This window comes from Ictalurus punctatus, chromosome 22 (genome assembly GCF_001660625.3).
Source record: "Ictalurus punctatus breed USDA103 chromosome 22, Coco_2.0, whole genome shotgun sequence".
Taxonomy (NCBI): domain Eukaryota; kingdom Metazoa; phylum Chordata; class Actinopteri; order Siluriformes; family Ictaluridae; genus Ictalurus; species Ictalurus punctatus.
The window spans coordinates 20725044-20749675 of record NC_030437.2 but is presented as its reverse complement, the minus strand read 5'-3'; the positions used below and the strand labels follow the sequence as shown (position 1 = coordinate 20749675).

The following is a 24632-nucleotide window of genomic DNA, read 5'->3' as shown; positions in this document are numbered from 1 at the left end:
CTAAACCTAACCTTTGAACCCCATCGCTGACCCTAACCCCAACCCTAACCATAACCTTGGAACCCCACCACTGACCCTAACCCTAAATATAACCTTTGAACCCTATGCCTGACCCCAACCCAAACCCTAAACACAACCTTTTAAACCCCATCGCTGACCATGACCCCAACCCTAACCCTAACCTTTGAACCCCATGTCTGACCCCGACCCTAAGCCTAACAATCTGCCAATTCTAAACTTCATTCCTGAGCATAAGCCTCACCCTAACCCTGAATAGTCCGAATTTTTATCAGAAAAGTATAGACACATAAGCCACTAAAAACCAAATAATCCATTTTTTGATAAATACACTGTTCACTCCTCATACACAAAGACAGAATAAAACATTGGGAGTATTACAGAAGACAAAAGAGAAGGAAGATGGAGATGTGCCAGTGCACATTTAACCTGAATCAGGGAACGTTAATTAAGAAATAAATAATTCAAAAACATAACCTTTGAACCCTAGGCCTGACCCCAACCCGAACCCTAAACCCAACCTTTTGAACCCCATCGCTGACCCTAACCCCAACCCTAACCCTTGAACCCCATGCCTGACCCCAACCCTAAGCCTAACAATCTGCCCATTCTTAAACTTCATTCCTTAGCCTAAGCCTCACCCTAACCCTGAATAGTCCGATTTTTTATCAGAAAAGGATAGACACATAGGCCACTAAAAACCGAATAATCCATTTTTTGATAAATACACAGTTCATTCCTCATACACAAAGACAGAATAAAACCCTGAGAGTATTACAGATGACAAAAGAGAAGGAAGATTGAGATGTGCCAGTGCACATTTAACCTGAATCAGGGGGCTTTAATTAAGAAATAAACAATTCAAAAACCTAACCCCCTAACCCTAACCCAGTGAATGGAAGACATCTCGTGAAAATTTACCTTCTAGTTTAAACAATACGGTGATTCTTTTAGCCAACACTTTAACATTGTTACCTCAGAAGGATCTTTGTTTAGAAGTCACGTAATCCGCGCGATTCTTTTTAAACATCACTTTTAACTATTTTTACATATTAAAGGTTTATGTGTTTTTTGGAAGACAAGTAATACGGATTCTTTTTAAACAGCTCTTCTAATCATGTTTTACCTTCTAAAGGTTTATGTTTAGAAGGTATGTAATACACGTGATTCTTTTAAACAGATTCTTTTTTTTAAAAACGCTTTATCTCCTAAACTTTTTATTCAAAGGCAAACCGGGCTCCCTAAAAACGTAATCAACATTTGTTTTCATTTATTTCACAAACAAATATTCTACTCATATATGTACACATTCAAACATCATGCTTTTTCTAACAATGTGGTTACACAAACGAAACACCCTCACACAGTAACACAAACACATGCCCAATATTAACGATTGATACGCTTTTTCAGACGTATTCCACCCCCCAAAAACCAGACTTGTTAACATAAACACCTTTCTTGTGAGCGGGGCTAGTCCCCCACAAACCCCTCTCCACCACTGCCTAGACACACAGGAGCCAGATTGACTCACTGATACAGTCAATAGGGTTACCACCACCTCCTGGTCATAAATTATCTTACCTGCAGAAACGTCGGCCTGAGAAGCACAAAGGGCCATAAATCAGCACACACTGCTTTGATTGACATTTGACAGAAAGTGTATGATATAACTACTATGCTCAATATGTGCCAAGTAAATGTAAAGTATCTTGACTGTTAATAGGCTGAGGTTGATCTGCTTATTGTGCTTGTCATAGACCTACCACAAAAATTAACTGAATTATACTGTGCCTTGACAACAAATTTCACAAAGTAAAGCATCAATCAAATCACTACCAAACAAAATAAGACCTTTCAGTTTGAACTGTTTTTTGAACAGTTTGAACTGTTTGAACAGTTTCACCTTAAATGTATAGAACAGTTTGTGTTTGTGTATGAACATGTGACACCAGAACCTTTACACTGAGCTGTACTAGTCATACCACAGGAATGAACAGAGGTAGGCGACCTGTTGAGGAACCTCTAGGCACCTCAGACGGTATGAGCATCTACCTCAGTCTATCAGCATGTCCATTGAGGTTTGATTCATTTCATGTAGACCAAGCACTACTACTGCTTGTTATAGTATTTTATTTTTCCGTTCACAGATGTTGACTCTGCCTTAGGAGGCTCATCTCAAGGTAAGACAAGAATTAAAAGTTTTTAACTACTAATCCATTTTAAGGAGATTTTAATGTTAATCAACAAATTTTGAAACTAAAATTAGTGCCTTAAATAATCTTGGCATGAGATTTTTATGCTCTGAAGTTGTTTAGAATGCAGTTTAGATTTCTTTGTTGATATTGATTGATAATATTCTGTAAACAACACAATTGAAATTGACATTAAATACTAAACTTAGTTTTTGCTGTTTGTTTCTGTTTTTATCCCCCCCCAATTTATTAGCAATGAACACAAACACTGGTAGGAAGGACAAAGAGAGCAGCAGGAGGGAAGAAGAGCGTGAACAACCTGGAAAAAGCACACAAAGAACACTGATTCTTGATCTACACAATTCCCTAGTACAAAGTTGAAAATAAAAATTAGTGTTCAGAACTGTCTAGGGGAGGCCAGTACATTGTATAAAGGAACCTTATCTTTATCAGGAACCAGGCAACCAACAAAGTCAGATTTTTAATTTCATTGCATTATTTACAACTTGCTATTATGGAGTTGAATGTAACGTCAGGATGGGCAAGCAATTAAAACAATTATCTTACAAGGATGGTAACAACACAGCCTAACAGAATAAATAAATTGCGGCTCTGACCAATTAAGTGTGTCTCTGACCAATCATGGTGGTCACCGCAGGGTTCAGCAATCTGTTTTCCTCTTTTGTAGCGATTCTTGAAAATTCTGCTGAAAGGGATTATGCAAAAAGAAAACAGAAACGGATATGGTCTCCGACAGAAATTGCTGCAGTACTGAGAAATTTCCGGAACCACATCGCAAGGGGTAAACTGTCTAGTAAATAGTCCAATGCAGCGTCTGCTCTCTGCATGAAAGTCTGCGCGCTCACGGTCACGTGCACGGGCGTCAAGCATGTTCCCGTGCGAACATTTGCTGAACAGCGACCCCTGGTCACAGTTTTCGATAGGTCACCGATTTCGGCACAACACCGGAAATCTGTATGAATTACAACCACATTTCCCAGCATGCCTGCTTGGCTCCGTCTGATTGGCTGTAGGAAAGTTCGTGGACGTGCCCGCGCTTCCCGGCAATTTCGTCCATGTGGAGAGGCTGTACCGCGAGCTGGGACTTAAAACCTGCAGAGTAAACAACGGAATGCACGTTCATCATAAACACCCGCGCGTGAGTAACAGAGCACGATCGTACGTGCTGTGTTTTACTTTCTTTCTTTTTCTTTTTTAATCCCGGGTGTCGCGTGCGTTTTCCCTTCGCCCTTCAGTAACACTGTGGAGTTATAGAGTGTTTATTTCAGACTAACTTCCGGTTTCTGTTCTGAAGTTTAAGATTTTACATTTTACACTGTGTCTGTTCACTTTAGCGCTGATTACCGGTAAGTTTCACATTTAATAATATTTGTTCAAATTAATTTATGCTTATTTCCTTGTTCCATTAACAGCATTTGTAGATAATAATATTGATAATAATAATAATAATAATAATAATGATAACAATCATCGTCATTATCATTGTTATTATTGTAAACAAAGAGGACTTTTGTTTCACACCATTACACAGATAGACACCATTGGTCCCGCCCACTTTCTTTTTGGGTATTTTCCACATACAACCAATGAGCACCTTTCAGCAATCGTGACATTACTTAATGTAAATTAACATTATAGTAATTAATAATATGATCATGATTATTATCATTAGTGCAGTGTTGAATTTAGGGATGTACTGATACCGGTACCAGGTGGTACTATGTGATGTAAGACCACTGTATGTTACAAAGCCGGTTTTTACTGGCGGTGCAGTTCAAATGTCCAGAGGGGGTCTTTTACAGTCACTTGCCAGTAAAATATTATATATTTATCATAATGAAAAACTGTAGGCTCCATGGTGTATGTTTAGTTTGAATTTTTCATTTCTGCACTGCCATCTACAAGGACAATGGGATAGTGTTCCTGTAAACATGTTTAAAAAAAAATCATGTTTATTATTTATTTATTTGCTTGTTTTTTTAGGCCATATACAGTTAACCAGAGGTGTCAAAATGAAATTCTGCCCAGGGCAGATCAGCATTTTAGTGAGCCTTGAAGGGCTACAATCTAAGACTGTTAATCTTATAACTTATTTAATATTTTCTGTGTATTAACATGAAACACCTAGATTTTTTTTCCTAGGAAAAAGAAGAGCACAGAAACTATTTAAGTATATGCGCTGTTAGGTGACAGCAGTTATTATATTCATTAAATATGAATTTTTATGAATGCATTCCTTTGTTTAATCACATTTTATTCTCTACTAGCTGCTATGGTGAGAAACAAGATAAACCAATTGGGATCATGCATTTCTGTTTGAAATCTATTATTCAGTGTCAGCTACACTATAAGCACACACACATGGAGGGGAGAGGTGATGAAGTAGTCTGATGTTGGAGGTTTACTAGGCAAGAATATATGTCTCCAGGTGTCACTAGGTGATTGAAAATAACAGCTCTTGGCCACAAAGTTCTTGACCGTCAGCCACTATCAGACATCGACAGTGAACAAAACCCACTGATCTCCACTGCAACCCTAGTGCAGCTGGTGTGGATTGACTGAAGTCTTGATGTGTTGCTTATAAAGTAGATTACTCATTTCTGTATCAGTGAAGGAAGTACAAAAAAACTCAACAACCCATGAACTCGTACTCATACTTGGTCTGAAAAAAACATATCGGTGAATCCATAGTTGTATTGCAGTGGTGCTTGAAAGTTTGTGAAAGTCAGAATTTTCTCTATTTCTACATAAATATAACCTAAAACATCAGATTTTCACACAAGTCCTGAAAGTATATAAAGAGAACCAAATTAAGCAAATTAGACTAAAATATTATACTTGGTCATTTATTTATTGAGGAATCTGATCCAGTATTACATATCTGTGAGGGGTAAAAGTATGTGCACTGTTGCTTTCAGTATGTGGTGTGACCCCTTGTGCAGTAATAACTGCAGATAAACGTTTGGGGTAACTGTCGATCAGTCCTGCACATCGGCTTGGAGGAATTTTAGCCCAGGGGTTACCAAACTTTTCCAGGGCAAGGCCCCCAAATGGCAATAACATTTGACTGAGGCCCCCCTTTTGCAAGATGTCTTTAAAACACATTAAAAATACAGACTTTTGAATATGTCCCCCTTATTTTTTTTATTAATTATTACATCTTACATCTCTACATTACATTACATTAGAAATTGATTGTGTGTGTGGTTGTCTGAGAGTGAGAATGTACTTTTCACACCAAATTGTTGAGGCCCCCTGGGTGCCCCCTGGCGGCCCCCACTTTGAAAACCACTGGTTTAGCCCGTTCCTCAGTACAGAACAGCTTCAACTCTGGGATGTTGGTGGGTTTCCTCACACGAACTGCTTGCTTCAGGTTCTTCCACAACATTTCTACTGGATTAAGGTCAGGACTTTGACTTGACCATTCCTTAAAACATTAACTGTATTCCTATTTAACCATTCTTTGGTAGAACGACTCGTGTGTTTAGGATCGTTGTCTTGCTGCATGACCCACTTTCTCTTCAGATTCAGTTCATGGGCAGATGTCCTGACATTCTCCTTTAGAATCCGCTGATATCATTCAGAATTCATTGTTCCATCAATGATGGCAAGTCGTCCTGTCCCGGATACAACAAAATAGGCCCAAACCATGATACTACCATTATCATGTTTCACAGATGGAAGGTTCTTATGCTGGAATGCAGTGTTTTCCTTTCTCCAAACATAACACTTCTCATTTAAACAAAAATATCTATTTTGGTCTCATCCGTCCACAAAACATTTCCATTAGTCTTCTGGCTCATCCACGTGATCTTTTTGGAGAGCAGTGACTTTCTCCTTGTAACCCTGCCATGTACACCACTGTTGTTCAGTGTTCTCCTGATGGTGGACTCATGAACATTAACATTAGCCAATGTGAGAGAGACCTTTAGTTGTTTAGAAGTTACCCTAGGTTCCTCTGTGACCTCGTGGACTATTACACGTCTTGCTCTTGGAGAGATCTTTGTTGGTCTCTACTCCTGGGGAGGGGAACAATGGTGTTGAATTTTCTCCATTTCTACACAATCTGTCTGACTGTGGATTGGTGGAGTCCAAACTCTTTAGAGATGGTTTTGTGAACTTTTCCAGCCTGATGAGCTTCGACAATTTTCTGAGGTCCTCAGAAATCTCCTTTGTTCGTGCCATGATACACTTCCACAAACATGTGTTGTGAAGATCAGACTCTGATAGATCCCTGTTCTTTAAATAAAACAGGACACTCACTCCCACCTGATCTTCATCTCACTGACTAAAAACACCTGACTCTTTTCACTTTCAAATTAACTGCTAATCCTAGAGGAGCACATACTTTTGCCACTCACAGATATGTAATGTTGGATTATTTTCCTCAATAAATAATTGACCAAGTATAATATTTTTGTCTCATTTGTTTAATTGGGTTCTCTTTGTACGTTTAGGACTTCGTGAAAATCTGATGATGTTTTAGGTCATATTTATGCAGATATGTAGAAAATTCTAAAAGCTTCACAAACTTTCAAGCAGTACTGCATTAACAATAGCATATTGCCATCAGGTTATATTAGCATATTTTAATGATATTGTCCACACATTATTAGCATTTACTTAGCCAGGTATTGTTTACTGTCATTACCAGTATTGGGCCTCAGTTTGTGTGAGAATGTTTGTGTAAGCCAAACCATACAAAAGAAATTCAGAAATGCTGGTTTCCTTTGTATTCACGTGCGTATCTCGATCAAGTGCAAAGTGCAATCCTGATCACTGATTTGCATTTAGTAATGCCCACAAAATTCCATAAAACTTGAAGATTAGAGAGGGCTGAAAACACAAAATTATTAGAGCTGCAACAACTAATCGATAATAATCGATTATGAAAATTGTTGTCAATGAATCTCATTATGGATTAGTTGGGCTGCGCGTGGTACGGGGAAGATTTATTCACTACGTTACTTCTGTTCAAAAAACATGCATCGGAGAGTAAATACTAAAGTTGTGTCCCAAAATGAAATACTGTACACTTACAATATGTACTGTGTACTCTACCGTCCAGTATATGAATTTTAGAAAGGTTATATCATCTCGAATATAACTCTAGCAGGTTTTGTTTTACTAACTGGAAGTATAAGCCGCTTCCTAGTCAGTGGCGCATGACGTCATACGCACGTAATGCGACGCCGCTAGGTAGAATACCCAGAGTCACCAACAATGACTTTCTTAAGTTTACTGTTTGTCGTTTATTGCCATTATCTTTTATTCCCATCATGACCCCAGTCTCCATCTGACGGAGGCGAAATCGTCACGTGACTGAGGAAGAAAGTCTTCTGAGGCAGGGGGGCATTTTATATTAAACACCGCGGAGAAGATCAAACTTTATAAAGCAGAGTTTTGTGTAGTGAGTTACTTAAGGGTTAGTTTAATTTAAGTTTGTCATTATATGCTGTATCAGTGTAAATTCTGTCGTTTATTATAAAGGAAGTGATCTGTTAGTAACAAGGCCACGTTGCTCCTCACATGCGGTGTAGACGCGCTGATACAGTGTGGGAGCGCGAGTAAGATCTGTAATGTCTAATTAAACCACTATGATCAAAAGTAAACACAAGTAAAATAATATTCCTAATAGGGATGTCACGATACCAAAAATCTAGTTGTTGGTACCAATACCACCAAATGTACACGATACTCGATATCAAAGTCGATATCACGGTGTGGTTTAAAAAAAAAAACTCCTGGAGGACATCCTCCTCTGGCTGATACTGGCAGAGAGAGAGTGATATTTTAGTTATCAAACACTGTCTGACAATGACTAATAAAACAGTGCTAAGTGCTAATAGCAAGTGCTAAGGTGCACTCCTAAATGTGCGTGCGCGCACACACACACACTCACACACACCACTTATACTTTGAATGCAAGCATTAGTTTAAATCCACTGATATGGTGGCAGGACAGAAAGATTTATTAAAAGCATGAACAAGATGAATAATTATTAGCAACCTCGGTACCGTTATTACCAATGTTACCCATGCTACTGCAGAAAAACAAGTACCCCGTCACCTTTACCGTCACATCCCTAATTCCTAAAGGCAGAGAGTAACAGAAACCAGTGAAATTAAGTTTTTATTATTATAAATATATATAAATAAAATATGCATAAATATTATTCTATAATATAAAATTATATATATATATATATATATATATATATATATATATATATAAAATTATATATATATATATATATATATATATATATATATATATATATATATATGAATAATATATATTCTGGTGTGTGTGTTGGGATCTTTTCAGTCTTATATAATTGGACAAAGAGTTGTGTAAAGTTTTAGTCTGAAGTTTATATTTGTAACACTCAGTTTGTGGATTTTATTTTAAATAAATCAAAAAATGGTACTGGAAGTTTGCCCCCATCTGATTAATCGAAAAAATAATCAGCCAACTAATCGATTATGAAAATAATCGTTAGTTGCAGCCCTAGAAATGATGAATAAACAGTGAATGGAAAGGCAGAAATGGAGGTTATTTTGAATCACTTCTATGCTGATAAAAATATATAACAGTGTAGCAGCAAATGAAAAGGCCTAAAAGTCTAAAGTTCTTTAAAAATCTAAAGACAAATTACAGAAAAGGTGAATTAGGTGTGAATTAAGTGAGGTAAAAAGAAAACTGTGAAAAACAAATCTGCACTGTTCCCAGGTGATTCTGCACACCAAGCACATCACACAGGAAAACTGCTATTTTAAAATAGATTTAGTGTCTCAGCCAATGCACTGAAAATGTTGCTTAGCATTAAAAGAAGTAGATGTAGTGACAAATGGAACCGATTGATAAGCTAAAAAATCATACCAGTGTTGAAACATCCTTTCTGTCGTAAGTGAGCGGTGCACTGCTAAATCTTCCATCAGCCACGGCATTTGTTTACGGCTTACAGCTATGTGCAGACAGACTGTTGTAAATTATATTAGTTTTAGTTTTATTTGTCTTATTTTCTTTATGACCATTAGCGTATCACTTAATTAGAATTAGCAATGGGCTTCTAAATTTATAATCACTCTGTTGTTCATATTACATGCCCCCTCACCTCCACGTCTTTATCCTCTTGCCCACACATTACCAGCAATTTAAATAACCTTGTGTGCTAATGGGAATGCCAGTATTGTCTTTTATTGTTATATTCTTATATTAGTGTTGTTGCTAGTATGTTGTAAAACTGGCATGTTATGATTTTCGTTATATTTTATTCATATTATAGGCAGAGAGTTAGCATGTCTGACGAACCAGGACCGAGCAAACAAACACACTCTCAGACACACTCTCAGTCTCAGACTCAATCTCAGACTCAGTCTCAGCCCAGCTCCAGCTCATCGTCTGGTCCGGCCTCATCCAGCCAGTCATCATCTTCTGGTTCGGGGACATTGAGCTCAGTGGACACCGTCCCCATCACTGAGCTGTCGTCTATACCCGAGGAGCCTGAAGAACCTGAACTCAAATGCTGGGGCAGAATAGTGCCTTTAATCAGAGGCTTTAACGTGCTCAGTAAGTGTCAGTGCACACACTACATATACCTCACATACACACACACAGACAGTCCCCCCTGAAAGTATTGGACCAGCAAGGCCACTGCTTTTGCTTTATTTTTGCTATACACTGAAAACATTTGGGTTTGTGATCAAAAGATGAGTATGAGACAATAGATCAGGATTTCAGCTTTAATTTCCTGATATTTACATCTAGATATAAATAACAACTTAGAACATGGCACCTTTTGATGGCAGACAACCCTTTTTTTTTGTTTTTTTTTAGATGAGCAAAAGTATTAGACCAGATTGTCTTAAAGTAAATAATACACAATAAAACCCTGGTGTGACTTTCACAACTTTCAACAATAATTCTACCACTCACATAATGGGAGGACGATCTATAAATCACTCCCCCTGCTGATTTCTGGATTCAAATATGTTAGAACAATTTCCACATGGCCACTAACAGTAATCTACAACTTGCATAATCCAAAATTATCCACCAAGTAAACTACACTGGACAGATGATGTTTAAGATGTTGAATATGTGGTGTTGTTGTCGAATCTGGTCCTACAGAAAATGTTTACTTCAGGTTATTGTTGCTAAAGGTGGTTCTACATGTTACTGAATTACAGCGTGTACTTATTTTTCCCCCAGTTGGTATCTGAATGTTGACTAAATATTGAAATGTTTTTTTTTTCTTATCCGAGATTGTTTGTTTATAGAAGTTGGTGAGGACCACACAATTGTTATTTAATTCCTGACATATTAAAACATAGAATTCTTTTTCAGATGGCTGAATATTCTCTACTGTTGGTGTTATTAACAATTTCCCAATTTCAATATGTTCACTGTATTAATTTCCCCCACACTCCCCCTCCCTTAAACTTTCATATTTTTTGTTTTATTTATTGATTTGTTTGTTAGGTTAGTTTTGGTTTTCATTTGTCTATTTACATATGGTTTGATTTTTTATTATTATTATTATTTGTGTTTATATATGTCCTCTCTCATGAATGACTGTGGGGATTAGTGTTCATTCAGCTACAAGACCATTAGTGAGGTTGAGGTCAGGCGCTGATGTTGAGGTCAATGCTACAGTGTACAGAGACATTCTATACAACTGTGTGCTTCCAAGTTTGTGGTAATAGTTTGGGAAAGAACTCGCATACTTTTGGCCATGTAGAATATATACAGTGGGGCAGTGGTGGGTTGGCGGTTAAGGCTCTGGGTTACTGATCGGAAGCTCGGGGGTTCAAGCCCCAGCACTGCCAAGCTGCAACTGTTGGGCCCCTGAGCAAGGCCCTTAACTCAGGCCCTTAACCCTCTCTGCTCCAAGGGGGCTGTATCATGGCTGACCCTGTGCTCTGACCCACACTTCGTGACATGCTGGAATATGCGGAAAAAAAATAATTTCACTGTGCTGTAATGTATATATGGCCAATAAAGACTCATTATCGTTATCATTATACATGCACACAAGACACTAAGCACTCTGTTTACTGCAGTCCTGCACTTCACTACTGGCTTCCCTTAATGATTCTTTAGTGCACTTCACTGCTCACAGACAATAAAAAAAAGAAATGACATTATATTCATGCAGCAAGTCCTTCTGGGTCATTTGTGCTCATGAAATCTTTAGTGATGTTAGCTCAGTTGTTATCTAAAATTTTAGCTAATCATAATTCCATTTATCATCACTGCAGTTTATCATCTTTGACTGTTTTATGACAATATTGTGATACTGTATCCAGTGACAGCTCATCATCCGATTTATTTAATCCTTTGTGGTTTACTCCTATTGTGTAAATGGGAGACACAGTCCTTCAGATGTACTCAGATATATAACTGATAGTGGTTATCATTCTGCATATAAACCAACATCCACACATCTGAACTTGATGGAGATGTTTTGATAAAAGTGTGATTAATTAAGTTAAGAAAGTTGATGTGTGGTCCTCATCTCCATGCTGAAGAATCGTTTGGGTTTATTATACTAGGCAGTGCATGTCATTTATTCTAATAGCGCGCGCGCGTGTGTGTGTGTGTGTGTGTGTGTGTGTGTGTGTGTGTAAACAGATTGTGTGGAGAATCAGTACTGCTTCGGCCGGGACCGACGCAATGATTATTGTTTTAATGACCCGATTGTTCTGACATCACCACGCTACAAAACCTACAGCAAGAGACACTTTAAGATCTTCAGGGTAAGTAATGAGGGGGTGTGGCCTCTGCGTTTCAATACAAAGGAGACATGGACTACATCCGAAACTGCATACTTACCTACTATATATTAGGCGAAAAGCAGTACTCCATGGGGTAGTGTGTCCGAATTCTCAGTTGGAGAGAAACAGTAGGTGAGAAATACCCGGATTCCGGCCAGATACTTGTGGCGAGATTTTGCAGTATGCAAGCGATGGACACTATGCGAGTCAAACAATCCCATAACGCAACAGGACCGGTACGGACGAGCTCAGAAAAAAATGGCACAAAGCAGCGTCGGATCTCTTTTTTTTTAAAGTATTAAACCTTGGTTAAACAACTTGTTTAACAATACCTGAATAAATTGTTAACATATTGAAGGTTTAAGCAAGAAAATAATTGTCACAGTGTTTGAAACCTTTTTTGTGATCTCTATCATGCCTTAGCCGGCCAAGCTAAAGGCAACAAATTTACCTCAGCCTGTTAACCCCGCCCACATTAAATTAATAATTCAGTTCCATTTCCTGATGTGCATTTTGCCATTAGTGCGCTTGCTTTAATCTGGTGCTCCCCTTTAAGGTTTTTGTGTTTACGATGACGTCGAAGGTCACATGACAATGCCAACATGGCGGATGTACTATGTCCGGGATTGTATTCATAACTACACAGACACACGCACACATACTGATTTAGTATGTACTGTTTCAATGGCTGTGCAGTAGGTACTGTCACAGTACACGATTTCAGACTTAGCCATAACCTCTGTGTCAAAGCTCCAGCGAGGGGGTGTTGCCTGTCTGTCTCAGTTTCAGTGAAGGGGGCGTGTACTCCTTCTCACAGTTCCAGTGAAGGGAGCTATCTTGAATTGCTAGCTGCATAAAATTTCTCTTTCATATACTTTATATGGAGGTATATCATGTGTGTGCAGGATGAGTGTGTGGTATATCTGGAGGATCTGAGTGGAAACGGTACATGGGTCGATGACACTGAGGTTGGAAACGGAAAACGATGTCCATTAAGCAACAATTCTGTGGTGTCACTTGCGGACCCCAAACACAAAGGTAATAAAATACACACACACATACATACAGTCAGGTCCATAAATATTTGAACAGTGACAAAGTTATTGTTATTTTAGCTGTCTACCACAGTTTATTGGAATTGAAATTAAACACTGAGTTAAAGTGCAGACGTTCAGCTTTACTTTAACGGTATTGACATCCAAATACACTGGTTGAATGGTGTAGGATTTACAGCACATTGTGGTCGCCCCCCCCCCCCCCCCCCCCCTAAAAGGACCAAAAGTAATTGGACAGTTGGCTGCTCAGCTGTTTCATGGCCAGGTGTGTTGCATTCTCACATTAGTTCAATTACAAGTAAGCAGCCCAAAGATGAAGAAGATGAGGTCCAAAGAGCTGTCACTGTTCACTCACACAAACCCGTCAGAGATAGCAACTTGAGATTAGGTGTGTCCTAATCAACTCTTTGATACATTCTTAAAAATAAAGAAAGCACTGGTGAGCTCAGAAACAACAAAAGGCCCTAAAGACCACAGAAAACAACTGTGGTGGATGACAGAAGAACATTGTTCGCTAGTGAAGAAAAGCCTCTTTACAACAGTTGGCCAGATGAAGAACACCCTCCAGGAGGTAGGTGTATTTGCATCAAAGTCAACAATCAAGAGAAGATTTCTCCAGAGTAAATATAGAGCGTTTACCACAAGATGTAAACCCATGGTAAGCTTCAAAAGCTGAGAAACCAGTTTAGAGTTTGCTAAATAAACATCTAAAAGAAAAGCCTGTACAGTTCTGGAACAAGATCCTATGGACAGATGAGACAAAGATCAGCTGGCACCTTCCAATGAGTTTTGAAGCATTGGCTGAATCTGTGCATACCATTTAATTTATGATTGTTAGTTTGTCCAATTACTTTAGATCCTTTAAAAAGGGGAGGGACCATAAGCTTGGGATGATTGACGATAGTATCAGGAATCGTCAGAAGACTCCACCTATCACAATGGCTATCATGTCAGACAATTTAAATGTCTGTTGGAAAACATGGTGTCTGCAGCTGTAAAAATAATCTTAGTTACACCTAATAACGGCCAGTGTTTGGTAAATTACTCAAAAAACGTAATCCACTACAAATTACATGACTGATTACTGCATGTAAAAAGTAATCAGATTACTAATTACTTTACTTTCATGTTACTTTCAAAACCTACCAAACCTTCAAAAATACAGTAATTCTAGCGTCAATGTATGACACGATCGGAAAAAGTCGGGTTTGTTATAAAACTTGCCTTGGGTGTTTATAGAAGTACCAGACCAATTTTATCAGACTATCAGAAAAGTTTTAAAATATAAAACTATTCTAACTTGGCTAGTTTGGTGTCGCAAGCCGAGGGAAGGCACAGCTCATCACTGTATGGGTTTAGCTGCCACAGAGCCATGTAGAGTTCATTATCTTTCCTTCTGCGCTGCTCAGATCATGTTCACGTAAACTGGAACTCATATAGACGTTTACACGCCTTGTTTTCCTGTGCAGCATCAGAGGATTTTTCTGTTTCAGTTTCAACACCTTTACTGCTTTAAAAATAAAAAATCGGTGTATATCCATTTTTCCTCACACTGACTGTGAGCTAGCGTTTGGCAGAATTGAGAGAGTGTCAGCCAATAAGACACGAGTATTTCCACTTATTCTCCTGTAACGTATTTTCCTTTCTGATTGGTCTCTCCTCTGTTCACTGAAGATATAAAATTACATCACCACCGTCTTCTTTTACTGTCGTTCAGTTACGTCATGACGAACCACTCCAAGTGGAGAATTATTCGGGGCTAAAGAAAAAATCTCCAGGGCAAAACGTGATTTAATTTAAAAATGCATTTTACTTAATATTGTTTTCTTAACAATAAATTTGTAACGCAAGTAACAAAATTTATTGACATCAGTAACTGTAATCAAATTACAGAAATTTGAAATGTCATGCGTTACTGCGTTATCAGAAAAAGTAAATAGATTACAGTAACCCAACTCAGTCACAACCCCCCGCCCCCCCATCCTATCATACCCGAACTATCACAACTATCAGTGAAAGTTAGGGTACGATAGGACAATGGCATATTACACACGTTATCACAAACCTAGTGGAACACAAGTAAAAAGCATAAAGTCTGTACTTTTCAGCTCCGATGTACTGTGGTAAACAGCTGTTATAGCAAACTACATTTTCAGTGTCCCAATATTTATGGACCTGTGTGTGTTCCTCAGTGTTTATGTTTGTTGACATGACGGAGGACGATCAGCCGAATTTCCCTAAAGAATTCAGAGAAAAATACCACGTCACACGCAAGATTGGCTCGTAAGTGCACTCACACGTCAAGTAGGGTTTAGTAAGTAGAAGTAAGAAGTTAGCAGTAACAGGTTTTAACAGTAAAGGGTTAGAAGTTAGCAGTAAGAGGTTAAAGATGTTAAGAAATGTTTAGTCTAAATACTCATTGGTAAAATAAAATTGAGGTTTTAATTTGAGGAAAATTTGATTAACCTGGAGATCAGTCAGCTGTTTTATTGTTAAAGAATGTTAAACTGTGCAGATCGATTTGAGTGTGTGTGTGTTTGTGTGCATGTGTATCTCTGTGTGTGTGTGTGTGTGTGTGTTTACAGTGGTGTGTGTGGGGAAGTAAAACTGGCCATTGAGAGAGAGACGTGTAAGAAAGTGGCATTAAAAACCATCAACAAGAACGATTTCCCCTCCGTCGGTGTAAGCAGCAAGAACTGACCATCAACTCATGATCATACAGATTTAGTTTTATATTTGAGTGAATCTGATTGGTTGAGATCTTTTGTCACTTCCTCTGCAGACAGTGACACGTAACACAGAGCGAGAGATTGAGATTCTGAAGAAAATTGATCATGTGAGTTCTTTTATGACAATGATTCAGTGCAGCGTTGTAATAAACACTGATTAATATTTACACTAATCATTTTATTTTAATCCTCTGAACAGCCGTGTTTAATCCGAACAGAAGATTTCTATCAGACGCAGGATTCCTACTACATTGTTTTAGAGTAGTGAGTATTAGTGTTTATTCATCAGTTCTAAGCCCTGCTTCCTTTTGTTGGTTCATCAATCACTAGTTAGCAACTGTTGCTATACTGCTTAACCAATAAAAACAAAAAAATAAAGCGACTGGTTTTCACTGAATGTTCTGGGTGGAGCTCCGCGTCCCTGAGCGAGTAAACTAGCACGAGGACGTGTTTCTGATCGAGACTCCAAAGCTCTTCTATCAGTGGCTCTGGATAAGGGCGTCGGCTAAACGCCGTAAACCTAATAAACTCCACGGTATGTTCCAGATATAAAAGTGCAGGAATCCATGCAGATCATACGATCTGAAGTTGATCAAGTCGGAGTTTACATTAGTCAATCTTCTCATGCATAAATTTACACACACACTCAGAAGCACGAATATGATACGAACGTATTCCTGAAATTACAGGAATTTTACGAATACCAAATGTTTTGTGTAGATGCACATACGAACAAATTACAAATAAATCCATTTATATTCAACTGGATAAATGAGGCCCATTATTACTCACGTTATGTTTTTACTCACAATGGGCCTCGTTTTTCTTTTAGTCAAGCTGTGTTTAAATATTTATGCAACCCAAACTGAACTAAAATTCCCACCAGATTTACCAAAGTTTCAGAAATCTATATTTATTGTTGAATGCCAGTCACCTGTAAATGACCAGACACAGAACAGCTCATTTCATTTAGTGACGCCGACAATCCTAAATATAAAGCTAAGCTCACACAGTTAAAATGTTCTCTAAGGTACTCATGTCTATGCCAAGAAAAATGAACATTATTTATCAGCATAACACCTGAAAGGTCAAAATCCGAAGCCAAATTACAGAAAAGATGAATTAGATTAAAGAAAGTGCGAGGTGAAAAGAAAATGGTTTTACATGAAAATGGAGGAAAAATATATATTGGCTGTATCCAGGTGATGGTGGACACCAAGCACATCATACAGAGAAACTGCTGTATTTAATCGTTTTTTTTATTTAAAGTGATGTATCTCTGTGAAATCCCTCACGGCTCCCGGGTGGCATGCTAGAGAAGCAGAAGGGCCTGTATCCGCTGAAAGCAAATGATCCACAGCACACTAGGAGCATATGACACATTACAGCTCGAGACCAGATCGCCTATTGCTGGCCCTGGTACAGCGCTGCACAACGTTAAAAACATTTTCCTGGAATTACAGGATTTTCATAAATACCGAATTTCTTATGTATATGTTTCTACAGATGATAACCAATAAACAATAAATCGGTTCGTATCGCGCTCACACATTATTACTCACACTACATTACCATTCACCTTACTCATATTTTTCATGCACTCATGAATTTTTACATATAATTACTCACAATATTACAATATTATAATTCATATTATTACAGATTACATTATTACTACTATTATCAATCTTTGTACTTTACGGGTGATCAACATTTACATGCGAGTATGAAGAAAATCAGCGTTTGTAAATCTGGGGGAAATTTGGGTTTTGTTTGTTTTGGCCATGAACTTCACTACAAGATGAGGTTTAGTGTGTGTGAGCAGTTTTCATAAAACATTTTAAGGAGAATAATTTTATTTCAGAACAATAAATGTGTGTATTTGTGTGTGTCAGTGTTGAGGGTGGTGAACTCTTCAGCAGGATTAAAGCTCAGAAGCGGTTAAAGGAGAGAATTACGAAGCTGTACTTCTTTCAGATGCTGAAGGCTGTGCAGGTGAGACTGCGGCTGTGTCACAATCACAGTCTGTAGGGAGAAGTGCACTTACTAGTGTTCTATCCTAAATGAGTGAGTTTTTATGACGGTGAACTGACTCCACCTCTTGCCTCTGATGTCGTTGTTTCCTGTTACATTTCAGTAGAGTTTATTTTTTCCTTTTATAAATGCATGTGTGTGTGTGTGTGTGTGTGTGTGTGTGTGATCGTGATCAGTATCTCCATGAGAATGGCATCATCCACCGTGACCTTAAACCGGAGAACGTGCTTCTCGCCTCCCATGATGATGAATGTCTCATCAAGGTCTGCTCAATGCAAACCCTCTGCACCCAGTAACAGGAACTGATGTAATGATGCAGTATATGGCCAAATGTATCTGCACTCCTGACCATCACACCCAAATGTGTTGTTTGAACATCCCATTCCAGATGTATTCCCCTTTTCCTGTTATGATGCGCTCCACTCTTCTGGGAAGGCTTTCCACTAGATTTGGGGGCGTGGCTGTTGGGGATTTTGGGGCGTGGCCATGGGGATCATTCAGGTACAGGAGCGTTAGTGAGGTTGAGGTCAGGTGCTGATGATGTGAGGAGACTCCAGTTCATCACAAAGGTGTTCAGTGGGGTTGAGGTCAGGTTTCTGTGCAGGACACTCGAGTTCTTCTACCTTCTTCCAACCTTCACACACCACGTCCTCATGGAGCTCGCTTTGTGCACAGGGTCGTTGTCATGCTGGAAGTGTTTGGGTTCCTCTTAGTTCCAGTAAAGGGAAACTGTAATGCTACAGCGTACAGAGATGTTCTACACAACTGTGTGCTTCAGACTTTGTGGGAACCGTTTGGGGAAGAACCACATATGGGTGTGATGGTCAGGGGTACACACATGTTTGGTCATATAGTGTATGATGTAATGATGATGTTTCAGTGTAGTCAGTTTCAGTGATGCAAAATTTGCGATGATTCATTAATTCCAATAAATCACTTTGGTCATTGGTTCACACTCATGCAACAGATTTTAGTTCAAACTGTCAGCAGTCACATGGTGAGTCACTTAAATATGTTCAAAAGATTCATTGGTTCACCTAGCTGCACATCACTCCAGCACAGAGACCTGTTAATATACACAACTGTCTTCTAGCTATCTAAATGACGTGTGTGTGTGTTTTAGATTACAGACTTTAACCAGTCGAAGATTCTGGAGGAGTCGAGTCTGATGAAGACTCTTTGTGGAACTCCTACATTTCTAGCCCCTGAAGTCTTCACTGCTGATGCCACAGGCGGATACACACACGCTGTGGACTGTTGGAGCCTCGGAGTACTGCTGTTCATCTGGTACACACACACACACACACACACACACACACACACACACACACACACTCACACTCACTCACTCACTCACTCACACTAAACATGTGCTGGACATATACAATATACTGATATACAATAACACACCAAAATCTAAATAAACATGATGTCTCTCTCCTGTCTGTCTCTCAGTCTGGGAGGCTATCCCCCTTTTAACAGTGAGTCAAGCTCCATGTCAGTGCGTGATCAGATCATCAGTGGTCATTACTGCTTTATCCGCTCACAGTGGGAGTCTGTCTCTGCCCGAGGTAAACACTAACGCACGCTTTAAAACACACTAACACACTTTAAAATGCTTTATAACACACTAAGACACGCTTTAAAACACACTCTGTTGCCACACTTTGAAACACACTAACACACTCCACTGCAGCGTTGTCTTGGTGTTCTGCTTCGTGTTGTTGTTGAGCAGAAATCAGACCCTTCGCGCCAGTCTGAGGTCGTGTGAACGTGTGAGCAGGTTTACTGAATTTGACGACATTTATCAGTCACTCATTTCTGCCCTGTCTCAACATCCCTGCTGCTGAGAAGCACCCGTGTAGAAGCACCCGTGTGCAAGTACCCGTGTGCAAGTACCCGTGTGCAAGTACCCGTGTGCAAGTACCCGTGTGCAAGTACCCGTGTGCAAGCACCCGTGTGCAAGTACCCGTGTGCAAGCACCCGTGTGCAAGCACCCGTGTAGTATTATACGTCCTGCGCATTTTCCCATCTCTGCTAAAGTGCAGTTCACATGGCTTTTGGGTTATTGTTCATCCACCTGACCACTGGTTACTGAGTTCTGCCGACAGTCAAATTTCAGTTTTTGATTGATGTTTGCATCAATTCCAAAAACTTTCTTTTGGTTTATTATAATGGATTATTGTGTGTAGATTAATGGGATTTAATTAAAGATTAAATTAAAGTGGATTCAAGTGTGAAAACACTGGAGGGGTCTGAATACTTTACAAACACACTGTGTAAAATTTATATTGAGTTATAATATATTCTTATATTTAATAATAAATATATTCATAATTTTTTCTAGTATCATTTTATATTCTATTATATTCCATTGTATTACATTTTATTGTACTGTATTTTATGGTATTATATAGTAGTCTGTTGTTCTGTTTTAGCTAAAGATCTGGTGAAGAAGCTGCTGGTTGTGGATCCGAATAAACGCCTGAGTATTTCAGAGGCACTGCAGCACCCGTGGCTTGATGTAAGAGAGAGAGGGGTGTCTGTCTGTCTGTCTGTCTGTCTCTCTGTCTAATTTCATCCCAATCTGTCTGAGTAGGATGAGGAGATGAAGCAGATGGCGTTAAGTCTGATGTACCCAACACAGCCAGACAATCCAAGACAACCCGGACCATCACATGCAGTACTACCACAACCTGGACCATCACAAGCTGAAGAACCACAGAGAGTGAGACACACACACATTTTGTTCTACAACAGGAAGTAGAAGGCTAGGTGTCAGTGTTGATGCACTCCTAAAGCCATGTCATATTTTACCTGCAGATCTGCCTAAATATAAACAATTAAGAGTCTGAACTGATAATTGTTCCTCAGTAGTGATGGATCTAATTAAACGGTTCTGGATTACAGTGAAGTCGGTCCCTAATCCTGACTGCAGTGTGTCTAATCTGTGACAATGGTGTTAATACGGGGAAGTGATTTACTCTGTCTGATCTCTTAGAAACTCCAAAACCATTCACCTGTGAAAAATCTAATACTGTCAGTTAATCACTGTACTGCCATAACCTGTGTGTGTATGTGTGTTGTAGAGATCGAAACGTAAAGCTGAAGAAGGAGAAACATCAGCATCTAAAAGGCGTCCATGACACTCAACACAATTTCCATCCATCCTCCGGGTGTGTGTGTGTGTGTGTGTGTGTACAAGCTTTGCATACACTGTAAATCTGTGTGTATGTGTATACACATTGTGTATACTCTGTAAGTGTGTGTACTGTTCTTTGTTCAGTAAACGGCTTTTAACATTGTCATTGATTTGTCTGTTTACTGCATCATTGAAACTGAACTGTCTGTAATTATTTCTCTTATATCTGGTTTATTAGAGACACTGGTTAACACCATGGAAACAGAAGCAGGGGCCTTTACTTTTAAGTGTGTGCACAATTGACCTCTGACCCCTTGCTGTATATCACATATACTGTATATCATAAATCTATAAACTGTCATGTTCCAGCTGGGAAAATTAATTAATTAAATAAAATGAGACTTTTACACAGGATTCAGGTTTTTATTGAAAAAAATGGCACCAAATATGGAAAGTAATCTGGACTATCTGATTACATTCAGTTGAAAGTGTTGAATAATAATGAGTCTTTCATGAATATTAATGAGCAGTAGCTATAGTGTTCACAAAAGTAAAATTATTTCATCGTAACAAATCTGAAACTAAAGTTGTAAATGTATTTATTTATAGTAATGTTTCTTGTCTAATGAATTTTCATTTCCTACGTGTCATTTGATCCACCAACTGCCATGTAGTCAGACAATCCTCCGTGTATGTGTGGACTGTACATTAGAGTTTGCTGATGTGTTTATCTTTCAGTCTGTACAGGATTTTATGGGCGTGGTCAAACGAGTCACCGAGTGCAGTCTGAACTCGACTCTTCCACTCCTGCAGCCTCGGCCGATTCATCAGCACGTCTCTGCCTCCACCCAGGGGCTACACACACACACCCCAAATAATTAATAACGAGTGGTAGAGCATTATAGTGTAGTGATCATGTTGAACAGTCACACAGCTTTTACTTGTATAAAAGGGTTTGTAATAAAATGTCTGATGTCTTCTGTTACAAAACTCAGTGATGGAGAAATGCTGAGGTTCCACAAGGTTCTGTTCCACCTGAGTCACAGTCACATGGACCTCATTAGCTGATCAGTGTGTGTGCAGAACTTTGCAGTGGATGTGTGCTGGGGACGTGGCCATGTGGCAGATGTGTGGTGGTCTGCTGTGTGTTATGGATGTGGTGGGTGTGGTTTGGTGGTTCTCCCTGACATCATCATTACAAAAGGTCTCTGGAGAACACCAAGTCACAGAACTGATGTGTTGTTGATCTGTTGATGTTTAGCGTTAGCCAACCAGCGTTATTCAGTATGTTATAATATAGAGCTGCTGGGTCACTGTGCTTGTTTCAGTAATAGTCACTTCTTGTGATACATGCACACTCACTCGCTCTCTCTCTTCACACACCCTCTACATCAGAAACAGGAGGTTATGAGGTTGAATCTTGATGTCACTGCATGTTGTGTGTGTGTGATATAAACTCTGACCTGCATGAGCTCACAGACAGCGAGCAGGTCGGCCAGTGTGATGTCATCACCACACAGGAAGTCCTTCTCCTTCAGGAACTTCGTCTCCAATTTGTCAAGTGTCTCGTCCAGTTCCCTCAGAGCACACTGCAGTTTAACATCGTCCACCGGCTGTCCTGTCATCCGTGGTATTAACACCTACACACACACACAGGTCCTGAGAGTAAAGCTCCTCCTGAACTGCTGACACTGCAGCATATAATAAGAGTTTACAGCAGTTGTGCTGATGAGCTCTAAATATCTGTAACTCACCATTAGCATTGCGTTTGTGTGTGTGTGTGTTACACTACTGGTGTGTGGTGTTAAAACTTTGATGTTCACCTTCAGGTTATGTTTCATGTCATTAACACTAGCAATGTAACTACTTCATTCCAGTACAGTCATGCCGTTGCATCATCACACTGTTGCATCATCATGCTGTTATGGCATGTTACATTGTTACATAACATCATGCATCTGATTTCTGTCTTTCATCTCACTGGTGATGGTGATTAGCTGTGATTGGTCAGTCAGTATTAGGCTATTGATCACATGAGGGTACAGTATGACGATTCCTTCTTTAGCCCCACCCACCTCTGTGATGAACACTTTGGAGGCATGGAGGCGTGTGTTCGTGTGATGCCAGGCCGTATACTCATCCACTCTTGCCCTCTTCAGCAGTTGCCGTGGGTACCAGTGGTCAGGGACGCTGTAGGCAGCAGTCAGGTATTTCAGTATGGCGTCACTGTGAGACACAGGAGGAGGCGTGTGGCCATAATCACACAAATACACTAATACACAAATATTCTAATACACTAATAGACTTTCTGCACTGAAGCAGTGATTCATTCTGTGTAAAAGAACACAATTCAATTAAATTTTATTTGTATAGCGCTTTTTACAATAGACATTGTCTCAAAGCAGCTTTACAGAAATATCGACACGGTGTACAGATATTAAAGGTACTGAGTGGCGACGGTGGCGAGGAAAAACTCCCTAAGATGTTTTAAGAGGAAGAAACCTCGAGAGGAACCCGACTCAGAAGGAACCCATCCTCATCTGGGTAACAACAGATAGTGTGAAAAAGTTCATTATGGATTTATATGAAGTCTGTATGGCCTTAGGAGCAGCCGTAGTCCCAGCAGTCTGGAATTAAAGAAGATTTGAGCTCCATCCAGAGGCAGAAAGGATCTGGATCTCTAGTATCTCCATAAATTCGTGTGGGGCTCGGCGAAAGGAGAGACACGAGTCAGTGTCCCTCCTTCACCTCGTCCCAGATTACAGTCTTTTTTTTTTGCATCATCGTCATAGTTACACAACACCCTGCACATTTTGAACTTTGCACATTATGATGTGAGCTCTGTGTGTGTGTGTGTGTGTGTGTGTGTGTGTGTGTCCTCTATACCCCCGTCTCACCTCTCTGTGAGGACGAGGCCGTCTTCCTCAATGACTGGAACTTTCTGCATCGGGTTCAGTTTAGTGAATTCTGGAGTCCTGTTCTGTCCTACACACACACACACACACACCTATCTGTGCTGTAGTTTATAGTTTACTTACGCTCAGAGCTGATTCATAAAGCGGTGTAGAGTTGTGTTATTGACTCTAGTTAAACAGTTTAAAGTCGTTACCTTTCCGCAGCGCCACGGTGTGGACAGTGTGAGGGATTTTATTAGCGGTGAGGAAGATGATTAGAGCTCGACATGGCTGTGACAGCAGATCCACAAACACCTTCAGCATATTCACACCGCGGAATTCCTCCTGAACACAACCACAATCGCAGCCGTGAATGTGTCTTTCCCTCCAAACACACAAACACACACTCTGTTTTTCCGAAATGCACCGCCACGGGGCGCGCTGAACTGGGTGACGTGATGACGTCATCAGAGTTGCCAACTCCGGGATTTTCGAGCTCAGAGTTCTTTTGAACTGCCGCGGGTTTAATGTTCTTATTTCCGGGTTTTGCCTAAACGAAATTAAATTACATAAAACACATCAAAACCTCAGACTTTTCTGTGTTCCAACGGCACACACCTCACACACACCTCACAAAACATGACTCAACCACATTTATATCACACAAAAATATAGAATAATGGGAGAAGTTTCAGATTGTGTATGTTCTTTTATTTGTGGAGTTCCTTAATACTACTACTACGACTACTATAATAAAAAAAATA

The 24632-nt window shown here is 39.4% G+C and overlaps 2 protein-coding genes across 3 annotated transcripts; one reads left to right on the top strand and one right to left on the bottom strand.

Moving 5' to 3' along the window:
• The first annotated feature begins 3217 nt into the window (after nucleotides 1–3217).
• chek2 (checkpoint kinase 2) lies at nucleotides 3218–21381 on the top strand. 2 transcript variants are annotated; one of them, XM_017452078.2, is made up of 15 exons: nucleotides 3218–3372; nucleotides 9524–9807; nucleotides 11872–11996; nucleotides 12920–13052; nucleotides 15262–15352; nucleotides 15655–15751; nucleotides 15852–15905; nucleotides 15998–16062; nucleotides 17694–17793; nucleotides 18009–18095; nucleotides 18956–19119; nucleotides 19288–19403; nucleotides 20271–20356; nucleotides 20432–20560; nucleotides 20922–21381. In XM_017452078.2, exons 2-15 carry the CDS (start codon nucleotides 9537–9539, stop codon nucleotides 20976–20978), a joined length of 1575 nt encoding a protein of 524 aa, XP_017307567.1. In that variant the 5' UTR covers nucleotides 3218–3372; nucleotides 9524–9536; the 3' UTR covers nucleotides 20979–21381. The 2 variants fall into 2 exon arrangements, with proteins under 2 accessions (XP_017307567.1, XP_017307568.1); XM_017452079.3 differs by lacking the exon at nucleotides 3218–3372 and adding an exon at nucleotides 3398–3580.
• On the bottom strand, nucleotides 21377–24332 carry gstt2 (glutathione S-transferase theta 2). Its single transcript, XM_017452084.3, has 5 exons — nucleotides 24084–24332; nucleotides 23872–23959; nucleotides 23050–23200; nucleotides 22438–22614; nucleotides 21377–21829 (listed from the first exon to the last, which is right to left on the bottom strand). Exons 1-5 carry the CDS (start codon nucleotides 24190–24192, stop codon nucleotides 21683–21685), a joined length of 672 nt encoding a protein of 223 aa, XP_017307573.1. The 5' UTR covers nucleotides 24193–24332; the 3' UTR covers nucleotides 21377–21682.
• Nucleotides 24333–24632: the final 300 nt, after the last annotated feature.

What these genes read in the sequence shown, in the direction of transcription:
- chek2 (XM_017452078.2), top strand. Translation starts at nt 9,537, where the DNA reads ATGTCTGACGAACCAGGACCGAGCAAACAAACACACTCTCAGACACAC. An exon ending in TTCTGAAGAAAATTGATCAT is followed by an intron (nt 15,906 to 15,997) that starts GTGAGTTCTTTT and finishes TCCTCTGAACAG; the next exon opens with CCGTGTTTAATCCGAACAGA. An exon ending in GGAGTACTGCTGTTCATCTG is followed by an intron (nt 19,120 to 19,287) that starts GTACACACACAC and finishes TCTGTCTCTCAG; the next exon opens with TCTGGGAGGCTATCCCCCTT.
- gstt2 (XM_017452084.3), bottom strand. Translation starts at nt 24,192, where the DNA reads ATGCTGAAGGTGTTTGTGGATCTGCTGTCACAGCCATGTCGAGCTCTA. An exon ending in CACCGTGGCGCTGCGGAAAG is followed by an intron (nt 23,960 to 24,083) that starts GTAACGACTTTA and finishes GTGTGTGTGTAG; the next exon opens with GACAGAACAGGACTCCAGAA. An exon ending in CTGTCTGTGAGCTCATGCAG is followed by an intron (nt 21,830 to 22,437) that starts GTCAGAGTTTAT and finishes GTGTGTGTGTAG; the next exon opens with CCCCTGGGTGGAGGCAGAGA.